Source organism: Anolis carolinensis, chromosome 6 (genome assembly GCF_035594765.1).
Source record: "Anolis carolinensis isolate JA03-04 chromosome 6, rAnoCar3.1.pri, whole genome shotgun sequence".
Classification (NCBI taxonomy): Eukaryota; Metazoa; Chordata; class Lepidosauria; order Squamata; family Dactyloidae; genus Anolis; species Anolis carolinensis.
Window position 1 is genome coordinate 100,809,329 of NC_085846.1, and position 20,257 is coordinate 100,829,585.

At 36.3% G+C, this 20,257-nt stretch overlaps 1 protein-coding gene across 9 annotated transcripts in view; it reads right to left on the reverse strand.

Moving 5' to 3' along the window:
* mpp7 (MAGUK p55 scaffold protein 7) overlaps nucleotides 1–20,257 on the reverse strand; it is an 84,508-nt gene that overhangs the window by 12,272 nt on the left and 51,979 nt on the right. For 7 of the 9 annotated variants that reach the window (XM_062983815.1, XM_016994271.2, XM_062983821.1 and 4 more), the window contains 8 exons: nucleotides 19,467–19,548; nucleotides 18,897–18,982; nucleotides 17,627–17,701; nucleotides 17,042–17,238; nucleotides 16,534–16,598; nucleotides 12,684–12,704; nucleotides 10,845–10,886; nucleotides 1,826–1,996 (listed from right to left, as the gene is read on the reverse strand). In XM_062983815.1, the coding sequence (XP_062839885.1) occupies nucleotides 1,826–1,996; nucleotides 10,845–10,886; nucleotides 12,684–12,704; nucleotides 16,534–16,598; nucleotides 17,042–17,238; nucleotides 17,627–17,701; nucleotides 18,897–18,982; nucleotides 19,467–19,548 (739 nt within the window). The remainder of the gene's footprint in view (nucleotides 1–1,825; nucleotides 1,997–10,844; nucleotides 10,887–12,683; nucleotides 12,705–16,533; nucleotides 16,599–17,041; nucleotides 17,239–17,626; nucleotides 17,702–18,896; nucleotides 18,983–19,466; nucleotides 19,549–20,257) is intronic. The other 2 variants (XM_062983819.1, XM_062983820.1) reach the window with 2 other exon arrangements.

The window sequence follows — 20,257 nt, forward strand, 5'->3', positions numbered from 1 at the left end:
CTCCTCATAGGGCTTGTTCTCCAGACCCTTGATCATTTTAGTCGCCCTCCTCTGGACGCTTTCCAACTTGTCAACATCTCCCTTCAACTGCGGTGCCCAGAATTGGACACAGTATTCCAGGTGTGGTCTGACCAAGGCAGAATAGAGGAGTAGCATGACTTCCCTGGATCTAGACGCTATACCCCTATTTATGCAAGCCAAAATCCCATTGGCTTTTTTTGTCGCCACATTACATTGTAGGCTCATGTTTAACTTGTTGTCCACGAGGACTCCAAGGTCTTTTTTCACGTACTGATGTCGAGCCAGGCATCATGCCCCATTCTGTATCTTTGCATTTCATTTTTTCTGTCGAAGTGAAGTATCTTGCATTTATCCCTGTTGAACTTCATTTTGTTAGTTTTGGCCCATCTCTCTAGTCTGTTAAGATCCTTTTGAATTCTGCTCCTGTCTTCTGGAGTGTTAGCTATCCCTCCCAGTTTGGTGTCATCTGCAAACTTGATGATCGTGCCTTCTAACCCTTCGTCTAAGTCGTTAATAAAGATGTTGAACAGAACCCGGCCCAGGACGGAACCCTGTGGCACTCCACTTGTGACTTCTTTCCAAGATGAAGAAGATGCATTGGTGAGCACCCTTTGGGTTCGTTCGCTTAACCAATTACAGATCCACCTATCCATAGTTTTGCCTAGCCCACATTTGACTAGCTTGTTTGTCAGAAGGTCATGGGGGACCTTGTCGAAGGCCTTACTGAAATTCAGATAGGCTACATCCACGGCATTCCCCGCATCTACCCAGCTTGTAACTCTATCGAAAAAAGAGATCAGATTAGTCTGACATGATTTGTTTTTGGTAAATCCATGTTGACTATTAGCAATGACTGCATTTGTTTCTAAGTGTTCGCACACCACTTCCTTAATGATCTTTTCCAGAATCTTGCTTGGTGTCGACATGAGGCTAACCGGACGGTAATTGTTAGGGTCATCCTTTTTTCCCTTCTTGAAGACAGGGACCACATTTGCCTTCCTCCAATCTGCTGGGACTTCTCCCGTTCTCCAAGAACTCTAAAAAATTATTGCCAGTGGTTCCGAAATAACTTCCGCTAGTTTCTTCAATACTCTTGGGTGACATGAAAGAAGACATGAAATACATACACCAGAAAGATCATCTGGGCCCAACCCTTATTTTCAGATGTGTATTAAAAGATTATTTAATATTTTTTGATTGCTATTACCTTTTATTTACTTTTTAGGAAGCCTTCACTTGATCAATATTCTAATGATAACACTGTTTCAGTCTTGCCTTTCCTCTTCAAAGTTTCAGAAATGTTATTTATGTTTGTTACTTTGACTTTCTCATAATTCTGTAATATATCTCTTCCAGTCTGTATTTTGTCCTTTGCAGCTCTCAACAAAAATTACAGATAATCTCGCTGAGGCCAAGTCGATGTTTGCCAAAATCAGGCCTTTTTTTTTTGTTTCCTCTGCTAAGACCTGAATTCAAGCCTTAGTCATTTTTCATCTTGATTGCTGCAATCTATGGACTAGTTTTCCATTATGTCATCCTAAAGATAGTTGCTTTTATTTTTGTAAGCAGTTTGCAATGTTTTTAAAAAACAGAAGAGCAGTAGTAAATTATGGCAAATCAAACAATGTTTCAGTTGGCAGGGAGCATTTATGTTATTGACAGTGTTTTCAAGTTTCAAAATGTAATAAAAATGCCAATTTAACTTGACTAAAAGTAACTGGCCTAAAACTCCAAATAATGTCACAATAGACTAAAAGCCCCATCATATTTGACCTAACTTTCTAAGTCAGTAATTAAAACTTACCAACCAAGACAACTAATCGATATTTTTCATTTTGTTGTCGTTTATACTTTGCTACTTCTTCATAGGTTGGGACATCTGCCGTATCATATTGGTCACTCTTCTTGCACTCATACATGGTCTTGTTTGTTTTTCTATCTTTTCTGCTTAGCCGAAAACTTCTCCTAAAGCCAGCTGCAGTTACAAGATTTGTTAAAAGGGAAAGTGTTAATGTCATCAGTCAAGCAAGAAACCCATCTACAACAAATGCTCCTTCAAATTGTTACTCTACTACTACTACGACTGTTTTTATAGTCATACATACATACCCCACACGCATCAATACTGAAGTCTATATATATTTCCATATATTTGCTTAGGTATGTGTTGGTGCAGTGGTATTTTTTCATATTTTTTCCCATATTAATCTATTTTTAAACTTCCTTCTGTTGTTTTTTAAACATGCAGCTTATTTGAGTTACTAAATAATTTCAGTTGCAAAGCACCAATTTCAGGAAGTAAGTGTTTCAGGTGTGAAAGGATACATGAAATTTCGTAATAGTTTTCAAAAATATATCTATTGATGTAGCAAGGTTGGACACTAGCTAAACATTGAGAACAAAATAACCTTACTCACATTATCCATAAAACACTGAAGTCTGGAAAATCTAGTTTGAAAAACCCAGACACTTATGTTAGTAAATGCTACAGCAATCTCTCAGAGGATGCAAGTTGCCCATTTGTCACCTATGTATGTTCCTAACAGACAAGATCACATTTTTTCACCTTCAAATAGATTCAGAAGTCAATATACTGATGTATGTTTTTAAATATGCAATTAAAATTAAATTAAAACTAACATCTGACAAATGCAATAGCATTGTAATGAACAATAAATAAGAAAAATGCATTTATTTTCTTATAAAATAGAAAAGAACACTGAAAACAATAAAAGTATGTAACACCATTTTTGTCCCCTGTTTATAAACGCCATTTCCTAATTGGTTCTATCATAAAACCACAGAAAACTTTATTAAACTGCAAAATCTTTGTTTTTGCAGGACATCCTGCAGCATATTTTGCTATAGTTTTTCAATGAATATCTCAGAGTTTCAATGATTTGAACACAGTTTGTGGCAGCCACAAAAACAAAGTTTTTGGAGTATAACAACTGCTTTCAAAGTAAATACTGCACAATTAAACAGGAAATAACACTTTCAATCCAGGAACCGAACATTTTTCAAATTTTGTTACATAGTGTAATCATATTGTTCAACTTGAACGAGTTTTGAAAAGTTCTGCCACAGGCATATAAATGTAGAACCAATACTAGCATATTGGTATTAAACTTGGTACTAGGACATGACAGCAATGACCAATATTTATATTTATAGTACTTATATAGGAATACATCTTAGATGTACAGGCAGTACCCAAGTTACAAACATCCAACTTACAAAAGACCTATAGTTACAAATGGGCGTGAGACAACAGGAAGTGAGAGAAATCTACCCCTAGAAAGGGAAATTCACTCCTGAAAGAGTTATCATGGGGAAAAGGTGTCTCCACTGAAGCTTTACCACCAATCCTTGTTTCCACAATCCATTTTTTTTTAAATTCAACTATCACAAGAACAGAAAATGAGGTGTAATCTTCTGAACTGGCACAGACAGCAAAAGAAACACTACAGGGGTGTTAACCCTTTCCTAGGCTATCTCCTATGGCTGGAGGTAAACTTAAAATGCACTTATACCAACTTACAAATTCAACTTAAGAACAAGGTTACAGAACTTATCTTGTTCATAACTTGAGGACTGCCTGTACTTTCAAACTTGTCATGTTGACAAATTCTGACCTCATTAATTTCATAGGCCTTTCTTAGGCAAGGAATACTCAAAAGAGTTATTTGCTTTCCCCGCCCCTCTGAAACATAGCTCATTGTTTGGCAATTGTCAAACAATGGAAAAGGTTCGTTGATGTTTACTTTCGTTTCCAACCCTAAGAAACCATAAAATGAATCTATTATGGAGTTTTCTTGATACAATTTGTTTATTGTTCCTTTCTTCTGAGTCTGAGAGAGCGCAACCTGGCTTTTTTGGCTGAGTTTGGATTTGAACCGTAGTTTCTCATAGTCCTTGTTGAATGTGAAACACAATACTATGCTGATAGATCTAAAGCTAGTTCAGTTTTAAAATTAGCAAAATGTCCACCATTATGTTGTGCAGGATGTTAGTGAAAAAAAGGGTGGCCAGGCTTTACTCAACAATGTCCCAAGCACAATGACTTTGATGCTACACATAGATGTGCATAGATGTTTATCAGTCCCAAAAAAGAAAATAAAGGATTTAATCTGCTCTTGGTCATCTGGGGAAAAGAGGCTTTCTTTCTAAAACAAAACCCAATACAAAAGCACTGCATCAGTTCTGTGTATTCATAAACACTCTATGGAAAGTCAAACAGGAGACACGATACTTGATGGGATCAGCAATAGAAGCGAGGGGTGCCATTATATTTTTCAACTGTGATAACTGTGTAATAATGGGATTGAAATTAGAAGATCACCTTCCTCTAATACTCTGAGTATTGTTCTGGATGTAATATTGTTCCAAAGGCAAGTCTAACTCTCCACCTGTTTCTGGAGGAAATCTCCAATAATCCCTTACCATCTAAGCTGGCTGGGTTTAGACGGGAAATATAAACTGAAAAATATCTGGAGGACCACAGTTGCTCCAATTTTGAGCTTCCATGTAAGTCCTCATCCATGAAATGGCCACATTTCCTTGCCTCCCAGAAACAAACAAACAAACAAACAAACAAACATTGATCAAAAGGTTCAGCTCTTGCTTTAAAGTACCTAAAGTACAGAAGGAGAGAGGAAACTGATTTGTTTATAGACCATCAATGGAAGTGACTGGAAATTAAATCAATACAGAAATCTCTTCCTGAACACATTTCAGTCAAATTAGAGCATGGAAGATTTAACAGAATATGTCTCAACTCTTCAGTGAACAGTCAAAGATGTTTAAAATACTTTATGAATAACTGGGTAATTACAAACAGATAGGTAATATAAATGAACATTTTCTAGAATGGATTCAATCTAAGATTCCTCAAGAATCATTTCAATGGTATTTTAACAAGGGTTGCTACAGACACATAAAACAGCAAAACTTAATGGGGATCACCTTCAATAGCCATTTGTATACATGATATTTTATCCAGACATGACAAAAGTGTTTGGGTATCTGTTGTAAAATTCTGTACCCGAATCATAAGAAAACCGTAAACTGGATAATTCATCTAATTGTAGTACATTATAAAACTTATTCTAGAAGAAACTGCTATGTAGTAAACAAGGAGAACTTTGTAATGCAACAGCAGACACAAACACAATGTCTTTACATTTTGAAAATCATACACAAGACAGATTCAAAAAACAGACTCTCAGAGTTCATGCTATACATTCATTTTAAATCCTTTTTATTACAGCACGTTTTATCTACCTTATCAGATTTTAATCATGAACTCTTTGCACCACTGCCCAGCCTTTTATTATTTTAATCTGCTGTATTGTTTTTATCTGGCAGTTTACTCATCATTATATTGTTGTTAAAATGTTGGCTTAATTTGTGTAATGTTAAATGTCAATGATCTTTGTTTTATCATGAATGTATTTTATTTTGTTTATTGTGGAAATTTGGGCTTGGCCCCATGTTAGCCGCCCCAAGTCCCTGCGGGGAGATGGAGGAAGGGTATAAAAATAAAGTTATTATTATAAAGTTATTAAATAGTTTTTGTTGTGTTTCAAATTTAACATATTAAGAACTATTTTGATCTTTAAATCAGTTTTATACACTGGATGTCAAGCTGTTTACAACTTTTTTGGGGAAAATGTTTTAATGAATTTTAAATATCTTCTTTTGTAAAGTCCATCTTTATAAACATGCTATTTGATCCTACATTACATTTGTTATTGTGTGTTTGATTCTGGGGTACGACCCCTGCCAAATTTTCATAGACACTGGCATAAAATCCCTGGGTCTAGAGGGCACCGTCTTTTATAGATCTACCAAAATCCACAAGTCCTTACATCTTCGTGCTGTTTAACATGCTCAGTTTGAAAAGTATATTTATGATCACCTACAAACAGAGCACAAACCTTTCCTCTCATTCCAAGGAACAATACCTTCTGCTCAATTAAAAAAAACTGCACGGGCTACCAGTCAGCTCCCAGCCGCAATTTGAAGTGCTAGTCTTAATCTATAAAGCTCTAGACGATTCGGGCCCAGTTTATAAGATCGCATCTCCCTCTATGAACCTGCATAAACTACGAATACAATTGGTGGGAACAAGAGAGAGGGCCTTTTCGGTGGTTGCTCTGCAGCTCTGAAACTCCCTTTCAAAAGACATCAGAATGGCCACCTGCTTACTAACTTTCAGGTGTCAGATAAAAACTTTTCTCTGGAATCAGGCCTTTAATGAAGAGTAAAACAACAGCGATAGGCGCCATAGTAACATCTGGGGCTGAACTTTTCTGTGTAATATCTTATGAAAAAGTGGCAATGGCTTCGGTTTATGTTTATTTAGTTTTTAACCATACCTAAAGTGCTGATTGTATTTCCATCTATAATGTTGTTTTGGTTTAATTGCCTTATTATGTTTTAATTATTATTGACTATATCTATTTCCTTTTTGTCCTAATGTATCTGTATATTTTATACCTTGTTGTTAGCCATTTTGAATCCCCAATGGGGGAGAAAAGAGGGATATAAATAAATAAATAAAATAATTTATTGCCTTTGATTTTGGGAGGGGCCCCAACAGAGGCGGCACAATTTGTCCCTGAAGCAGTTTTAAGCTTGTGATAGCCAATGCAGAATAAGTTACATAGCTTTCTCCTACTAGCAGAAAGCAATTACTGTATTCTTTTAGTTTACTTAATTTATATCCTGTTTTCCTCTAAGTACTGAATCCACACTCTTAGTGTTACTAGTTATTACTAATTTAACTATTCAATTGGAACATATGTAGTTTATACAATTAAAATTACCATTCCCAAGTAAAAGTAATTACCATCAAATGTCACAACAAATAGATTATTCTTGTTGTTGTTGCCTAATTCAGACCAAATATGTAAGTCAGGGCAGAAAATGCATTGGATTCAGGCCCTTTCCCCAGGTCATGCTGCAGGCAAAAAAAGTAAACCACACCTGGAAGTGACAAGTAATCTACATCCAGTTTGGTTTGCTTTGCTTTGATGAACGTTTTGATAGATGTTTGGGAGGACATCTCTGTGTGTTCTGATGCCTCCAGAAGCAGCAAATGATAATTTGGGGCATCTTTTGGCTGAGGGGCTTTAGAAGGGGTGCAAGTTGAGTTTTGAGTTGTAAAAAAGATACCCGAGGCTGCTATTTGCCTACCCCAGTTCTAGGTATTTTGCTATTAGGAATGTGAAAAGTATTTTCACATACGAGGTTTGAATGAAAAGTAATGCCTCCACCTTAGTAACTCCTCAACAGATGGCAGTACTGGTATGCAGAAGGTACTGGCTTGTTCAGTAGACTCTCCTCTACAGTTCCATTTGGCGGGAAGCCTTAGCATTGAACGGTTGTGTCATTAAAGTGCAAAGTATGGAACCCTGCATAGACGGTCAGTCAATGAGACTTAAGCAATGTGCAGTCATTGAATTCTTGACAGCAGAAGGTGGCATTACTTTTCATTCAACCCTCATATGCCAAACTCCAACACAAGGTCTTCAGACCTTTTGTGACCTTTCAGATGTTTTGTACTTCAGCTCTCAGAATTCCTGACCACTGAATGAGCTGGCTAGGGTTTCTGGGAGTTGATGGCAGAAACACTTGGAGGGCCACAGGTTGTGCAGGCCTAATCCAACTAAAGTTACTCAGGAGAAGAAGGAGAAAATGGTAGCTGCTCAGTAAGTATCTTGGAGGTAGTGGCAATTTCCTCCCATTTCTCCCATTACTGTCATCCCAGCTGATAGAGATTGTGACAGTGTTTGAGGGATGCTCGGTTCCACAAGTGATTTGTCATAATAGTTTGCTGGCCCCATTTCCTCCTCTACATTGTCTCTACACTTTCCTCATTTCCTCCTCTATATTGTCTATTGTCCCTTCACTTTCAGTGTTGCTCTGTAGCAGAGTCTTTTGTTTTGAGGGGAGGGTGCAATGAGCTAGATGAGAGAAGAAAAATTGTGTTCAGAACTATGCCATGGGGAGACTATTCCTATTACAGTAGAGTCTCACTTATCCAAGCTAAACGGGCTGGCAGAAGCTTGGATAAGCAAGTATCTTGGATAATAAGGAGGGATTAAGGAAAAGCCTGTTAAACATCAAATTAGGTTATGATTTTACAAATTAAGCACCAAAACATCATGTTATACAACAAATTGGACAGAAAAAGTAGTTCAATACGCAGTAATGCTATGTTGTAATTACTGTATTTACGAATTTAACACCAAAATATCATGATATATTGAAAACATTGACTACAAAAATGGCTTGGATTATCCAGAGGCTTGGATAAGCGAGGCTTGGATAAGTGAGACTCTACTGTATTAGTAAGGATCCAAGCGAATTATTTCTGTTACTCAAGTAAATTATTCTTTATAGCATAAAGTAGCAGTTAATATGGGAAGAGTAGTAAATACATTAGTTACAATGTCTTAACTATTCTCACAATGTATACAGTTCACAAGACTCTTCTTGACAGTTTTCTTATTCCATTGTCACCAAGAACCAAATCTATTCTCTCCCAAGCCCAGGGTATAGGAGTTGGGAACTGTGGATCTCTTAAAAGTAGCTTTCCCCATATGTATCTTCTCTGCTGGTGGAATATTCTACAAGAATTGTGACCATTTTGAAAACAGATGCTGATTTGCCTCATTGACTTTCCACAATTGACCAACTCTATTGTAGAGAAGTAATAGAGACCTTTCAAGTTTTACCATGGATTTGTTAGGGATATGTACTAGGGCTTCTGCCAAAGCAAAACTGCAGATGTGCCTTACAAAATATATCTCCAGGTGTTCCAAGCTAGCTCAAAGCTGTTTCTGATATTAAAAAAGTCAAAACATATCACATCCAGCAGGCATTGGATGATATGATGCCAGTGTCTTTTACCTAATGAATAGTTGTGCCAGATGCAATGTTATGCCACTCACACAGAACATTCTCTTAGTGCTTGGAGTGTATGATTTGTGGTACCTAATACCTATTGTTAGCAGACTGCCACAATCTCATATTCATTTGAGAACATTGGTAGCACTGTGGGAGCTCACAAAGAACTGTACCTGAAGGTGTGTGTGACCACAAAGGGTGCTTTGAAAATTGCTGTAGACAGGCTACTTTACTTAGGTATGCTTCAGGGCAGATTTATGTAAAGTTGACATATATTATGAATACATAGAAATCATGTGATTGTTGAAGTTCTACTTCTATTTTCCATCTCAGAACTTGCTACAATTAGGTAAAGGTAAAGGGTTGGTGCTCATCTCCATTTCTAAGCCGAAGAGCTGGTGTTGTCCGTAAACACCTCCTAGGTCATGTGGCCGGCATGACTGCATGGAGCGCCATTATCTTCCTGCCGGAGCAGTACCTATTGATCTACTCACCTTTCGAACTGCTAGGTTGGCAGAAGCTAGGGCTAACAGTGGACGCTCACTCCGCTCCCTGAATTTGAACTTGCGATCTTTCGGTCTGCAAGTTCAGCAGCTCAGAGCTTTAACACGCTGCGCCACCGGGGGCTCCTTTTGCTACAATTACCATGTTTATGTTCTGTTTTCCATCAAAGGATTTCAGAGTAGCATATAAAATTAGTTTAATCTATTTCAAGCGGTAACAAATAAATTATTTGACAATTAGAACAAGTCATTTCAAAAGCACATAATAGATTTTAAGACAGCGTAAAAGTATGTGCTAATTTAGATGAATTCAATTAGGCCCCAAAGGATCTGGTTTAAAGCCACACATTTTAATATGGAATGGTATTGGTGCCAATTAGGCCTCTAAGGGGTGTATGTTCCACAACTAGGATGCCACGAGAGAGAAGGCCCTCAGTTACATTCTCATACAGTATATTGCCCATAGTGGTGGGATGGGGATCCCTACAGCAGATCTCATTCCTAAAGCAGGCATGCAGGAGGGGCCTTTCAAGTAGCAAGATTCCAAGCCATTTAGGGCTTTTAATTTTATCATCAATACAATACATACACACTTTTAAGTTTACTTCCAACCAATGCAACTTCTTCTAACTGTTCAAAGATATAGCCATGTTAGTCTGGATCTGTATGCAAGGGGACCCTCTGTACCCTTGAGACTGAGAGAATGAAGTCTGTAGCATAAACTTTGTCAGCTGGATGCTCAAATCAACAATGTAGTTGCTGTGTTTTGCTGTCCTGGAGCTTCCTTTTCATTTAAGAGGGCAGTTTCATTTTAGATTGCATTGTAGTAGTCTACTTGGAAAGAAATCAACATATAAACAACTTCTGCAAGTTATCTCTGCTCAGGAAAGGCTGCAGAAGGTGGATTAGCCAAAGATGGCACCAAGTGCTCTGAGCCAGAGCAAATGCGACGTTCACTGATGGAGAAGACTCTAGATATAGAGAAGTGAAGTGATATACACCTAAGAAACAGAGCTGAGTGGACCAGGATTAATCAATGGTATTATCAATTTGTTTTAATGGCAAGCATGTTATCATGCCATTTGTTTCTCTCAATTTTTACATTCAACCAGAAGGCAGGCCACATATAACCAGCCAACAACTCTTTCTACACAATAACATATATGGACAAATATACCAGTCTCTCACAAATTGAAACAACTGAAGTTTCAAACTCTTCTTTGTCTTGAGATAAGTAATATATTATTAGTAGTATACAAATCCTTTATGTCAAATCCAGTGAGCCATTTTTTTTTAAATTAACAAAGTCATAACATGCAGTGATGCTGAACTATTATCTGCAAACTCTGTAACCCATCCAGGAAAAAGTTGAGAAAGAAAGAGCTTTTGTAAGCAGCTGCTCACCTATATGGCCTCCACTGTTGTGACCAGCACATTCAACTTCCTCTGGATGAAGTGTAAAAGCATACAGAACAAAAGCCAAGAAATAAAGCAGAACAGTTAGAAGCCCAGCCAAAAATGCAAAAGAAGAGTTACTTAAAATGACAGCTGTACAAAGCATAGCGTCAAAAGCCTTCAAAATGCCACTATTTATAAATAAATCAGTGTATTGTTCTACAGTTGAGCAAGAGATTCTAGAATAAAGAAACATGCAAACTTTCCACCTTTTTACTGCCTTTTCATGATAGAAAAAATATTTTAAATGCATTCTATTTTAAACTTTATTGCAAGATAAAAAATAGAGGATAGCTGAAATGCAGAGATAAAGAAATTTGTAAAGAATATCAAAGAGAGCTTTTGCGTTTGGCTCAATGGATCAGACAGAAAGTCTTTTTTAAAAAAAATAACCATAATCTCTGCTTGATATAAAATAATCTTGGTATTTATATTACTATGCCAGACATTTCTATCAAAACAAGTTATAGCTTTCTACATCATTAGAACAAGACATTAGTGAACTGATGCTGTTACATGTTTGCTGTGATTATTAACAGCAAAACAAACTATATGGGGGAAAAACAAATATGTGGCCTTGATCCAACTTCATGATCATGCTACAGTGCAGGTGCAACCAACTTTTTTCCCTGTCCTCTCATGGGCAGTGGTCAATAGTTTCTGAAAGCTCACGTTGCAGTGTTTCCCAGACCTCTAGAGAAGTTTCTAAGAGTACAATAGCAAATTGAGAAAGGGATCCAAAACACATTGCTTCAAATCTGCAATAAACAGAGTCTTTAAAAATAATTTGAATATATTACTTCACAGAGAAATAGCCCTATTGGAATGCTTTGTACAAACACACCTGCTTTACTATGTAATGTTTATTTGTGAACATTCATATGAATTAGAACAGATTTTACAAAGTCAGAAAGCTCAATCTGAGTACAGAAACATGCTTCTACAAGCCGGATTTGTTGAGTCCACATATCCTGATATAATCCTGGTATGGGGAAAAAGAATAAAAATAAGGACAGGGATGGATACCACATCTATCAATGGGATAATACATGTGTGATCCCATGTCCTACTGCACAGAGATCTCCCTGATACATGCCAATTTTAAAGGCAGATGCCTGCTGCTCTTTTAATTCTCAAGACTGGAATGACACACCAAGAACTAAATAACTGCCTCTTGATAATAAATGTACTGCTATATCTGCAGTCCATGAGGTCACAAAGAGTTGGAAGCGACTGAACAACTGAACAACAACAAAAATCTGCAGTTGATATTCTAATCACTTTTCAGCTTTTTGGCCAAAGAGCATTTGGCTTCTTTTAAAGAACTGCTTCTTAAACAGTGGGTCGTTATCCGGAATCGGGTCCCCTTAACACAATATTGGGGTCCCAAAATTGACAACAGTAAAAAGGTTTCTGAACTTTACATGAATCTGTTGTGCCGTGTCCACTGAACATGCCTCAACTGTACTTCAAAAAAGAAAAAAAAATCAACCTGTTTAGCAAGCCTTGCAAATATGTTTAATTTTTATACCTATTTTACATACCTATATACCTGGGGTCACAAAAAAAATTGTGCCAAAAGGGGTCATGAATAGAAAAGTTTAAGATGCCCAGTTTTCAAAGCAAGATCTTTTAGTTCACCTAGTTTTTAAGCCATCTCTGTGAGCCAGCAAGGGAATGTGCACATGTATCTTCCAAAAATGAAAAATAGGGAGGTAAAACAGACCACGTGGACTGAGGACACAATGGAAGGACAAACTGGTTGAAAAGTAGGAGAAAACCACCTACCACACTCAACTGCTTCCTCAGCTTAGAAGAGCCAAAAGAAATAAGCAGATATGATTGACATTTTAAAACAATATATTTAGCAAATAGTGAAAAAACTGGGAGGAAAAGCCATGCAGCTGAGTAGCATAAGCAACTCATTAAGAGCATATGTTGCAGTAAATCTGAATCTGGAGGTACATTTATAGCTTTATATGAAAAGCCATATTTGCTATAAATCTGTTTTTTCTTGAGGGGCAGAAGGAAAAAATTCACTTTCAAAACATTCAGAGATGGGATAGTAAACTTGCAGTGCTTCTCCTCATCCTTCCCCTCTCTTAGTCACAGTGAATCTATATCATAGTTCATCATTGTGCTGCACTGCAATCAAGTATAATTAGCGATTTGGGTGGACCTTAATCTAGATTTTCAAAATGATTTTAAACTTTAGTTTCAAATCCTAGGTTGAAAATACACCCTGGATGATTAATGCTATAAATAAGTGTTACAGGAGAAAAAGCACATAAAAGAAGGGGAGTGAGCACAAGACTGCATAGCCAGTTCTAGAGCCCTTAACAATGTTAAGCAACAGAAAATATTACATTTAAGTCACCTGGGGAGTAAAAGTTCGTCTCTATCAGTGGTTCTCAACCTGGCGTCCCCAAATGTTTTTGGCTTACAACTCTCAGAAATCCTAGCCAGTTCACCAGCTGTTAGGATTTCTGAGAGTTGAAGGCCAAAAACATCTGGGGACCTCAGGTTGAGAACCACTGGTCTATATGAAACCAGTACTTCAAATATTTAAATTACGTTCAGCATGTGGAAGAAATAAGAGCTACAGTATTTCAAAATAAGTTTTTGTAAAAAAAAAAAAAAACCAACCCCATAATTCTATTGAATTCTAAGATTGATTTAGCTTTACTGCAGATTATTCCCTTCTTGCTCAGTAATATTACCCTATCCTATTAACAAGGTCTAGTGAATGAAAGGACATTACCTCGGTGCATGGTAATGTTTATTATTGTATATTGGTTTTTATGATGTTTTAAATGTTTTTAGTTTTTAATGCCTATTGTATTGTTGATGTGATGGCACTGTGTTGCCAACTTGTAAGCCGCCCTGAGTCCCCTAGGGGAGAAGGGCGGGGTAGAAACACCAGAAATAAATAAATAAATAAATATCCTCTTCCCCTTTCTCTACACTATCATTAATTTTCTTTGGTTTCATTTCTCTGACTGTTTGCCCACCAAATGCCTTCCCTACAATTTCTTTTAGTACCACTTCAGAGGATGTACTTCTTTAACCAAATGGTATTTGGTTAATACTGGCAGCTAATATAGATATCAAAGTACACTTCCCATAAATATTTCACTGAAAAGAAAATATAGTATATATTGTGTGTTTTTCAAAATAAGCCTGTCTCCTAATGGATGTGAGGGATTCTTTTAAATATTGTAAAGATCCATCCCACTGCTAGTCCAATATACAAACAAGGACTTAGGACAGTGTGTAAAGTTGCTACATGCTTGTGATTTGGTTTAAAGAAAGAGACATGATCATATCCAACATAGCTGAGGCATGACTTCTTGATCACATCATTCTATGCAACAGTTCCATTATATCACAGAGCATCAATTCAAAACATTCTTCTACTAAATCAGCATAATCAGGATCATGGGATGTGTAAAAGCAAACCAAGAAAGCAACCGAAATATTTGGAGGAGAGTTTAACTTGCAAACATTTATGGCTAAAACATTTTAAAATGTACATTAAATAAAGCTATACTGTGAAAACATTTATCCAATACATTATCAAGGCAAAAATGTTTTTATATAATGGAGAAACATTTCGGCAAAATATACTGAAAATCAGTAAGTAAGTACATTCTTCTGCTAGGTGAAGCAGCAAATCAGAAATGAAGTCTGGATTAATGCTGCCCTTAAAGCAGCATATACCAAAAGCTTCTGACAGTTGAGGGCAAGCAGACAATCATAAGGTAAAAGCAAAACTTCTTTTGTAATAATGATAATCAAGAAGATATACAATGCCAGGGGAAATGAAAAGGAAGATGCTTTTGGCTTCCTGACACAGAGTCCCTCACTTTTATAACAGAGAAAGAACAGGCTGCAGAACTTCAAAGTTGTAATCAGTTATAGAACTTTGTTACACCTTGTAATTTCAGTTTTTGACTACCACAAAAAATAGGTAATGTGCACATTTTATTCTTAAAATAATTCAAATAGATAAATTAGGTTGCCTTTTTTAAAAAAAAGTCATGGACCCGCCTTGTGGGAACAAGGGAGAGGGCCTTTTCTGCTGTGCCCCCTCCCCCCCGATTGTGGAACTCACTGCCCATTGAGATTAGGCAAGCCCCCACATTAGTAGCCTTCAAGAAAGACTTGAAAACATGGCTCTTCTGTTGTGCCTTTGGAGAGTAACTATTTTATATTTCTTTTCCGTTGCTCCCTCTAATATCTATCCTCTAGACTACACCACCTCCTTATGACCCTGTTCACTATGGTCTTTATTCTTATGTCTTTCTCACCCCGAGTTTTAACTTAATGTTCATGTGGTCCGCCCTTGTTTTCATTGTTTCCTTGATTTGTATTGTAATGGATATTATTATTTATTGTATTGTTCACTGTGTTGTGATGTGTTGTTCTTTTATATGCTGTTTATATTGTATTGTTCTGGGCATGGCCCCATGTAAGCCGCCCCGAGTCCCCGTTGGGGAGATGGTGGCGGGGTATAAATAAAGTTTTATTATTATTATTATGGATAAAAATTATAGCACCCGCCATATGTTGTTGGACAGCAAGTCCAAGCAACCTATATATGCACAGTCAATGGTGAGGAACGCTGGGGGAGTTACAGTGTTAATGCCTAGAGAGCCTAATAGTTCCTATCCCTTGTTTATAACAATTTAGTATGAATGTATCACAACATGCTATGAATACCTATCTACTGGCAGAAAACCTGAAAGTGTAAGTATCTTCAATATTTTTTCTTCTTTAACCTTTATACATTTCCCTAATCAATAAATTTAAATTTCTACTTCTTTCTCCTTTCTAAAACATATGCTTCCCTTGTCCTTCTGCACTACTTCCATTGTTTCTAGGCTAATGGTAAAGAAATATGATTAATTAATTTGATGTATATTTTAATATATTTTTCTGGGATTACTGAAACTTTATCGTACTTCATGTGATAATTCCAAATTGATTCTAGAGGAAGTTGCACAACCTTTTTAGCCCTGAGGATAGCATTGTATGTTAGTGGTTGCACATGCATATATCTACACACCTCAAGGAAACACTGTTTTTTCAACTGTTAGCAAAGAGAGAAAAATTTGTATGAAACTGGCAGGAAAACAGATGAGGAGAGAATCTGGTCTGATGGCTCAATATAGTTAAAAGATTTGGGGGCAACTCCTAGAGATGTGCCCACAATTCACAATGCAATGTAGAATTATTTATATTCAGCACACATTGGCCTTATATGACTCAAACTTTAGGGGATATTAACTTTGATTTAGCAAAGCAGGTGAGTATGTCCAGGATACATCTGTATCAATTTTATGTATGCATTCTGCCACTAGGAATGAATAGTGGGAATGTAGATAGTAATCAACCATTTGTAATCATTTTTGAGAACCACACACACACACACACACACACACATTCCAATATTTATTTTTCCATTGCAATAAATATTATTTCAATAAGATCTAGTTTTTCAATGTTAAAGAAAACACTTTTCTCTAATGACATTATCTACAGGCTTGGACCTACAATTTCTGTTTGAATTTCATTTTAACTGTGATTAATTATTTATGAGAAGAGTGTGATTTCTAATGCTTCATAGCAGACTTACATATTTTTCTGTTGGAAATTTTCAAAGGCTGAACCGGTACATCTGATTTTCTCAAAGCAAGTCTCCTATAAAATAGTTTTGGGGAGGAAGGAAAAGAAACAGTAATTTTCATTACTCGTCTGGAATTAACAGATCTATATTTCTAAATAACTATTTTCATGATCTCCAATATTAAATCCTGGTTTGTTTTGTTCCTTGTAAGTTTCCAGATACAGTTGAAGTTCTTATTCCAGTACTGTCCATATGTCAACCTAGATACAGAAGACAATATACAATCACTGTGAGATTTTTTTTCTTGGAAACTGGATTACCAATGCCCTATCAGGTTTTGCCATTACAAACATAATTAGACAAGCAAGGAATTCCAAACTATTGGGGTCAAGTTCAGATATTCTATCCCAAGACAAATCTCATTTGCCTTCTGATCCATGTTGTAGCCATAACAATTGTACTGAATACATAACTTTTTCAAGTACCGGAGGAGAAACGTAGCTTAGTAAAAGCTCACCTTTCTTGGAAATGCTTTGAAGGAATTAAACCTGCTCTGGGATTGGCATCACCTTCAAGCTTGGCCTGCCACCAGGTTGCATCATCCTGGCTCATGATCTGAAGAATATCACCTTTCATGAAAGGAAGTCCAGCTTCTTTACAGGGAATTGCTTTATCATCAGTGGGATCATAGTCAAACAGAGCTTTCATGAAGATCTGGAAGAAAAATGCCTTATTTATAATGAATGTCTTCATATGACATTCATATGACAACTGACATACAAACATATGTTACAGTGGTTGTTATTGTTGCGTGCCTTTAAATAAGAATTTGTTCAGAATGGGTTTTCCATTACTTTTCTTTGAGGCTTAGGGAATGTGAAGTGTCCAAAAGCAGGGATTCAAACCCTAGGCTCCCAGTGTTTTAAGTCCGCCACTGACACCACTACACCATGATGGTTCTCTCATGTTAAAATATAAATATTTACATATGTATTACAGTTAGATGTAATCCATATAAAATAACAGAACACATATACTTTACATATGCATTATAATTTACCATCCCAGTAGGAGCCATCATTCAAAGCAAATGAGTCTTTACCTTGCCTTCTTTAGAAGTGTTTTCTTCTTTGACACTGGGTATAATTTTAAATGTAATGGCTCCTTGTGATTGTGACTACAATATAAATGAAAAAGAAATTAGATCATTAAATAAAATTTAAGGAAAAGAGAGACAAGAGAACTGATGTAGCTTGCATAAGTTAGGAGCTAAACTGTTGTAAGCAACAACATAGTTCTCCAACCTTGTTCAGACCTATTTAAAAAAACAGGTCTGATCAATTTGATAGATTAGTAAACAAAACAAATTTTTAGCTTTTAGTGATGCTTTTCTCTCTCTGGTGTAAGACATATGAACTAATGACACAGACTTGAAAGGTTTTTTGCTAGTTTGGTGATAAATGGGGTTTCGCTTTTTAAAAAACCCTTCTCCTTTTAAAATGAAACAGACTTCAAAATAATTTGCAGTATACATGGGAATTGTGCCAACCAGAAATAAAAAAAAGTTTAAAGGAGAGGTAGGCACAACGTGCCCATCCATACATTACTGTAGTGAAAATCCATCAATAGGTATAACTGCCTAGGACTGAGGGGAGGTAGAGTCCAAATATATTTGGAAAGCTGCACTCTGTACATTCCTGTTCGAAAATCTCTTTTAGTCTTGCAGAAAACATTCACAAATACTTGGATCCTGATTGCTGTTTAAATTGGACTAGCCTTTACACAAGGGTATCTTCTCCAAGTCCAACCACAAAATTTACATCCTTTCAAGTGTGATATCTCAAGTAACACTTTATTCATTTAGCAAACAGACTTCTCGAGCTGGATCCAGGCACTGTGCATTTTGTCTTCTGTTTAGAATATTCAGAATTTTTATGAAGAAGAAATCTTATGTATGTGAAAAGAGAAGATAGTTGCTAAAGCTTTTTCTTTCTTTTATGCATCAGAAAATTCTGCTGTTCTGCCTTTTTCTTTTAAGTAACAACAGATCTCAAGACTAACAAGAGTAAAGCAAACCATAACAACAACAACAACAACAACAACAACAACTTTATTCTTGTACCCCGCCTCCATCTCCCCAAAGGGACTTACATATGGCACAAAGTACCTAAAACAGAGCATAAAATAAACACACACTACAATACAATACAGTAAAACACATAGTATATAAAACAATAAATTTAAAACTCAGAACAATGCTCAAAACCTATGGTATAAGATGACATGAATATGGCTTTTCATGAGCCATCCATTATTTATTAAATAATTTAAATGTTGATATGTTACATCTATATATTTCATTTATAACCTACCAGAATTTGTATAATCTCTTCGGGTTTTTTATCATCTACAGGAATTCCATTGACTTCCTTAAGTTCATCACCAACATGAATAAGACCTATGAAACATAAACGATTATCAGTTAAAACATTTTAAATACAGACGTACTTATCTAACATTCTTTCAAATCACAGTTTATCCAACTCCACAAAAAATCTGTTTCTCTTCCCCTCCAGTTGTAGTCCTATACGCAGGGCTTGTGGGTATGAATATATACAATACACATGCATTCACAGAACCTTACATTCAAAATCACTTCAGTGGATGAGAAATCAAGGATCTCTATTTCCTTGTTCCCTCCTTTCCCTAGCAGTCTACCAAAAAGCCTCTCCTGATAGCTACAAATTGAACTACAGCTCAAAAAAATCTATGTGAGCTTTCACTGCAAAAAGTTGTTATATGATGGAGACTACTGGGTCTTAAACCCAAGAATGATCTAAATGAATGAAAGTAAGCTCGGATGCAACCATCTTAGTTTTGCACAAGTAATTTAAAATCCATTCTATCATCAATATCCACAATCACAGTTAAGAAGGTCTTACCACTTCTATCGGCAGCTCCTCCACGCATTATCCGAGCCACAATAACGGCTCCAGTATGTTCATCTCGTTTAATAGTAGCCCCCTTTAAAAATGAATTCAAACATTGATGTGAATTTAATGCTGGACTGCATTGAGCAGTTTTTCAAAAGCAAGTGTTCAGTGACTTGAACAGGTTATTTTAGACTCCAACTATAATCTTTGCTTATCAAGGTTTCAGGGCTTCCTTATATTTTCATATTGTTTATATGGAGTTTAACTACTGTATCAATGAGCACCACATATAAAGAAATGAAAAAGGCCAGGCTTCATTCAAAAGCATGGAATAGAAAGGAGTTTTCTCTAGAGCCTACATTATATGTTCCCTTAAAAGAGAATCCCATTTACAAACAACATAACTGTTCCTTGGGCAAAGTTTCCCCATGCAAATATAACTGACCCTGAAGGTTATTTCATTTAGCTACACTATTTTTGAAAAACCCATTGGGGAAAAGTAAAGAATTTAAAAAGTGAGACATTTCATAATTAGTAAAATTGGTATTATACAGTAGAGTCTCACTTATCCAAGCTAAACGGGCCGGCAGAAGCTTGGATAAGCGAATATCTTGGATAATAAGGAGGGATTAAGGAAAAGCCTATTAAACATCAAATAACATTATGATTTTACAAATTAAGCAACAAAACATCGTGTTATACAACAAATTTGACAGAAAAAGTAGTTCAATACGCAGTAATGTTATGTTGTAATTACTGTATTTACGAATTTAGCACCAAAATATCATGATATAGTGAAA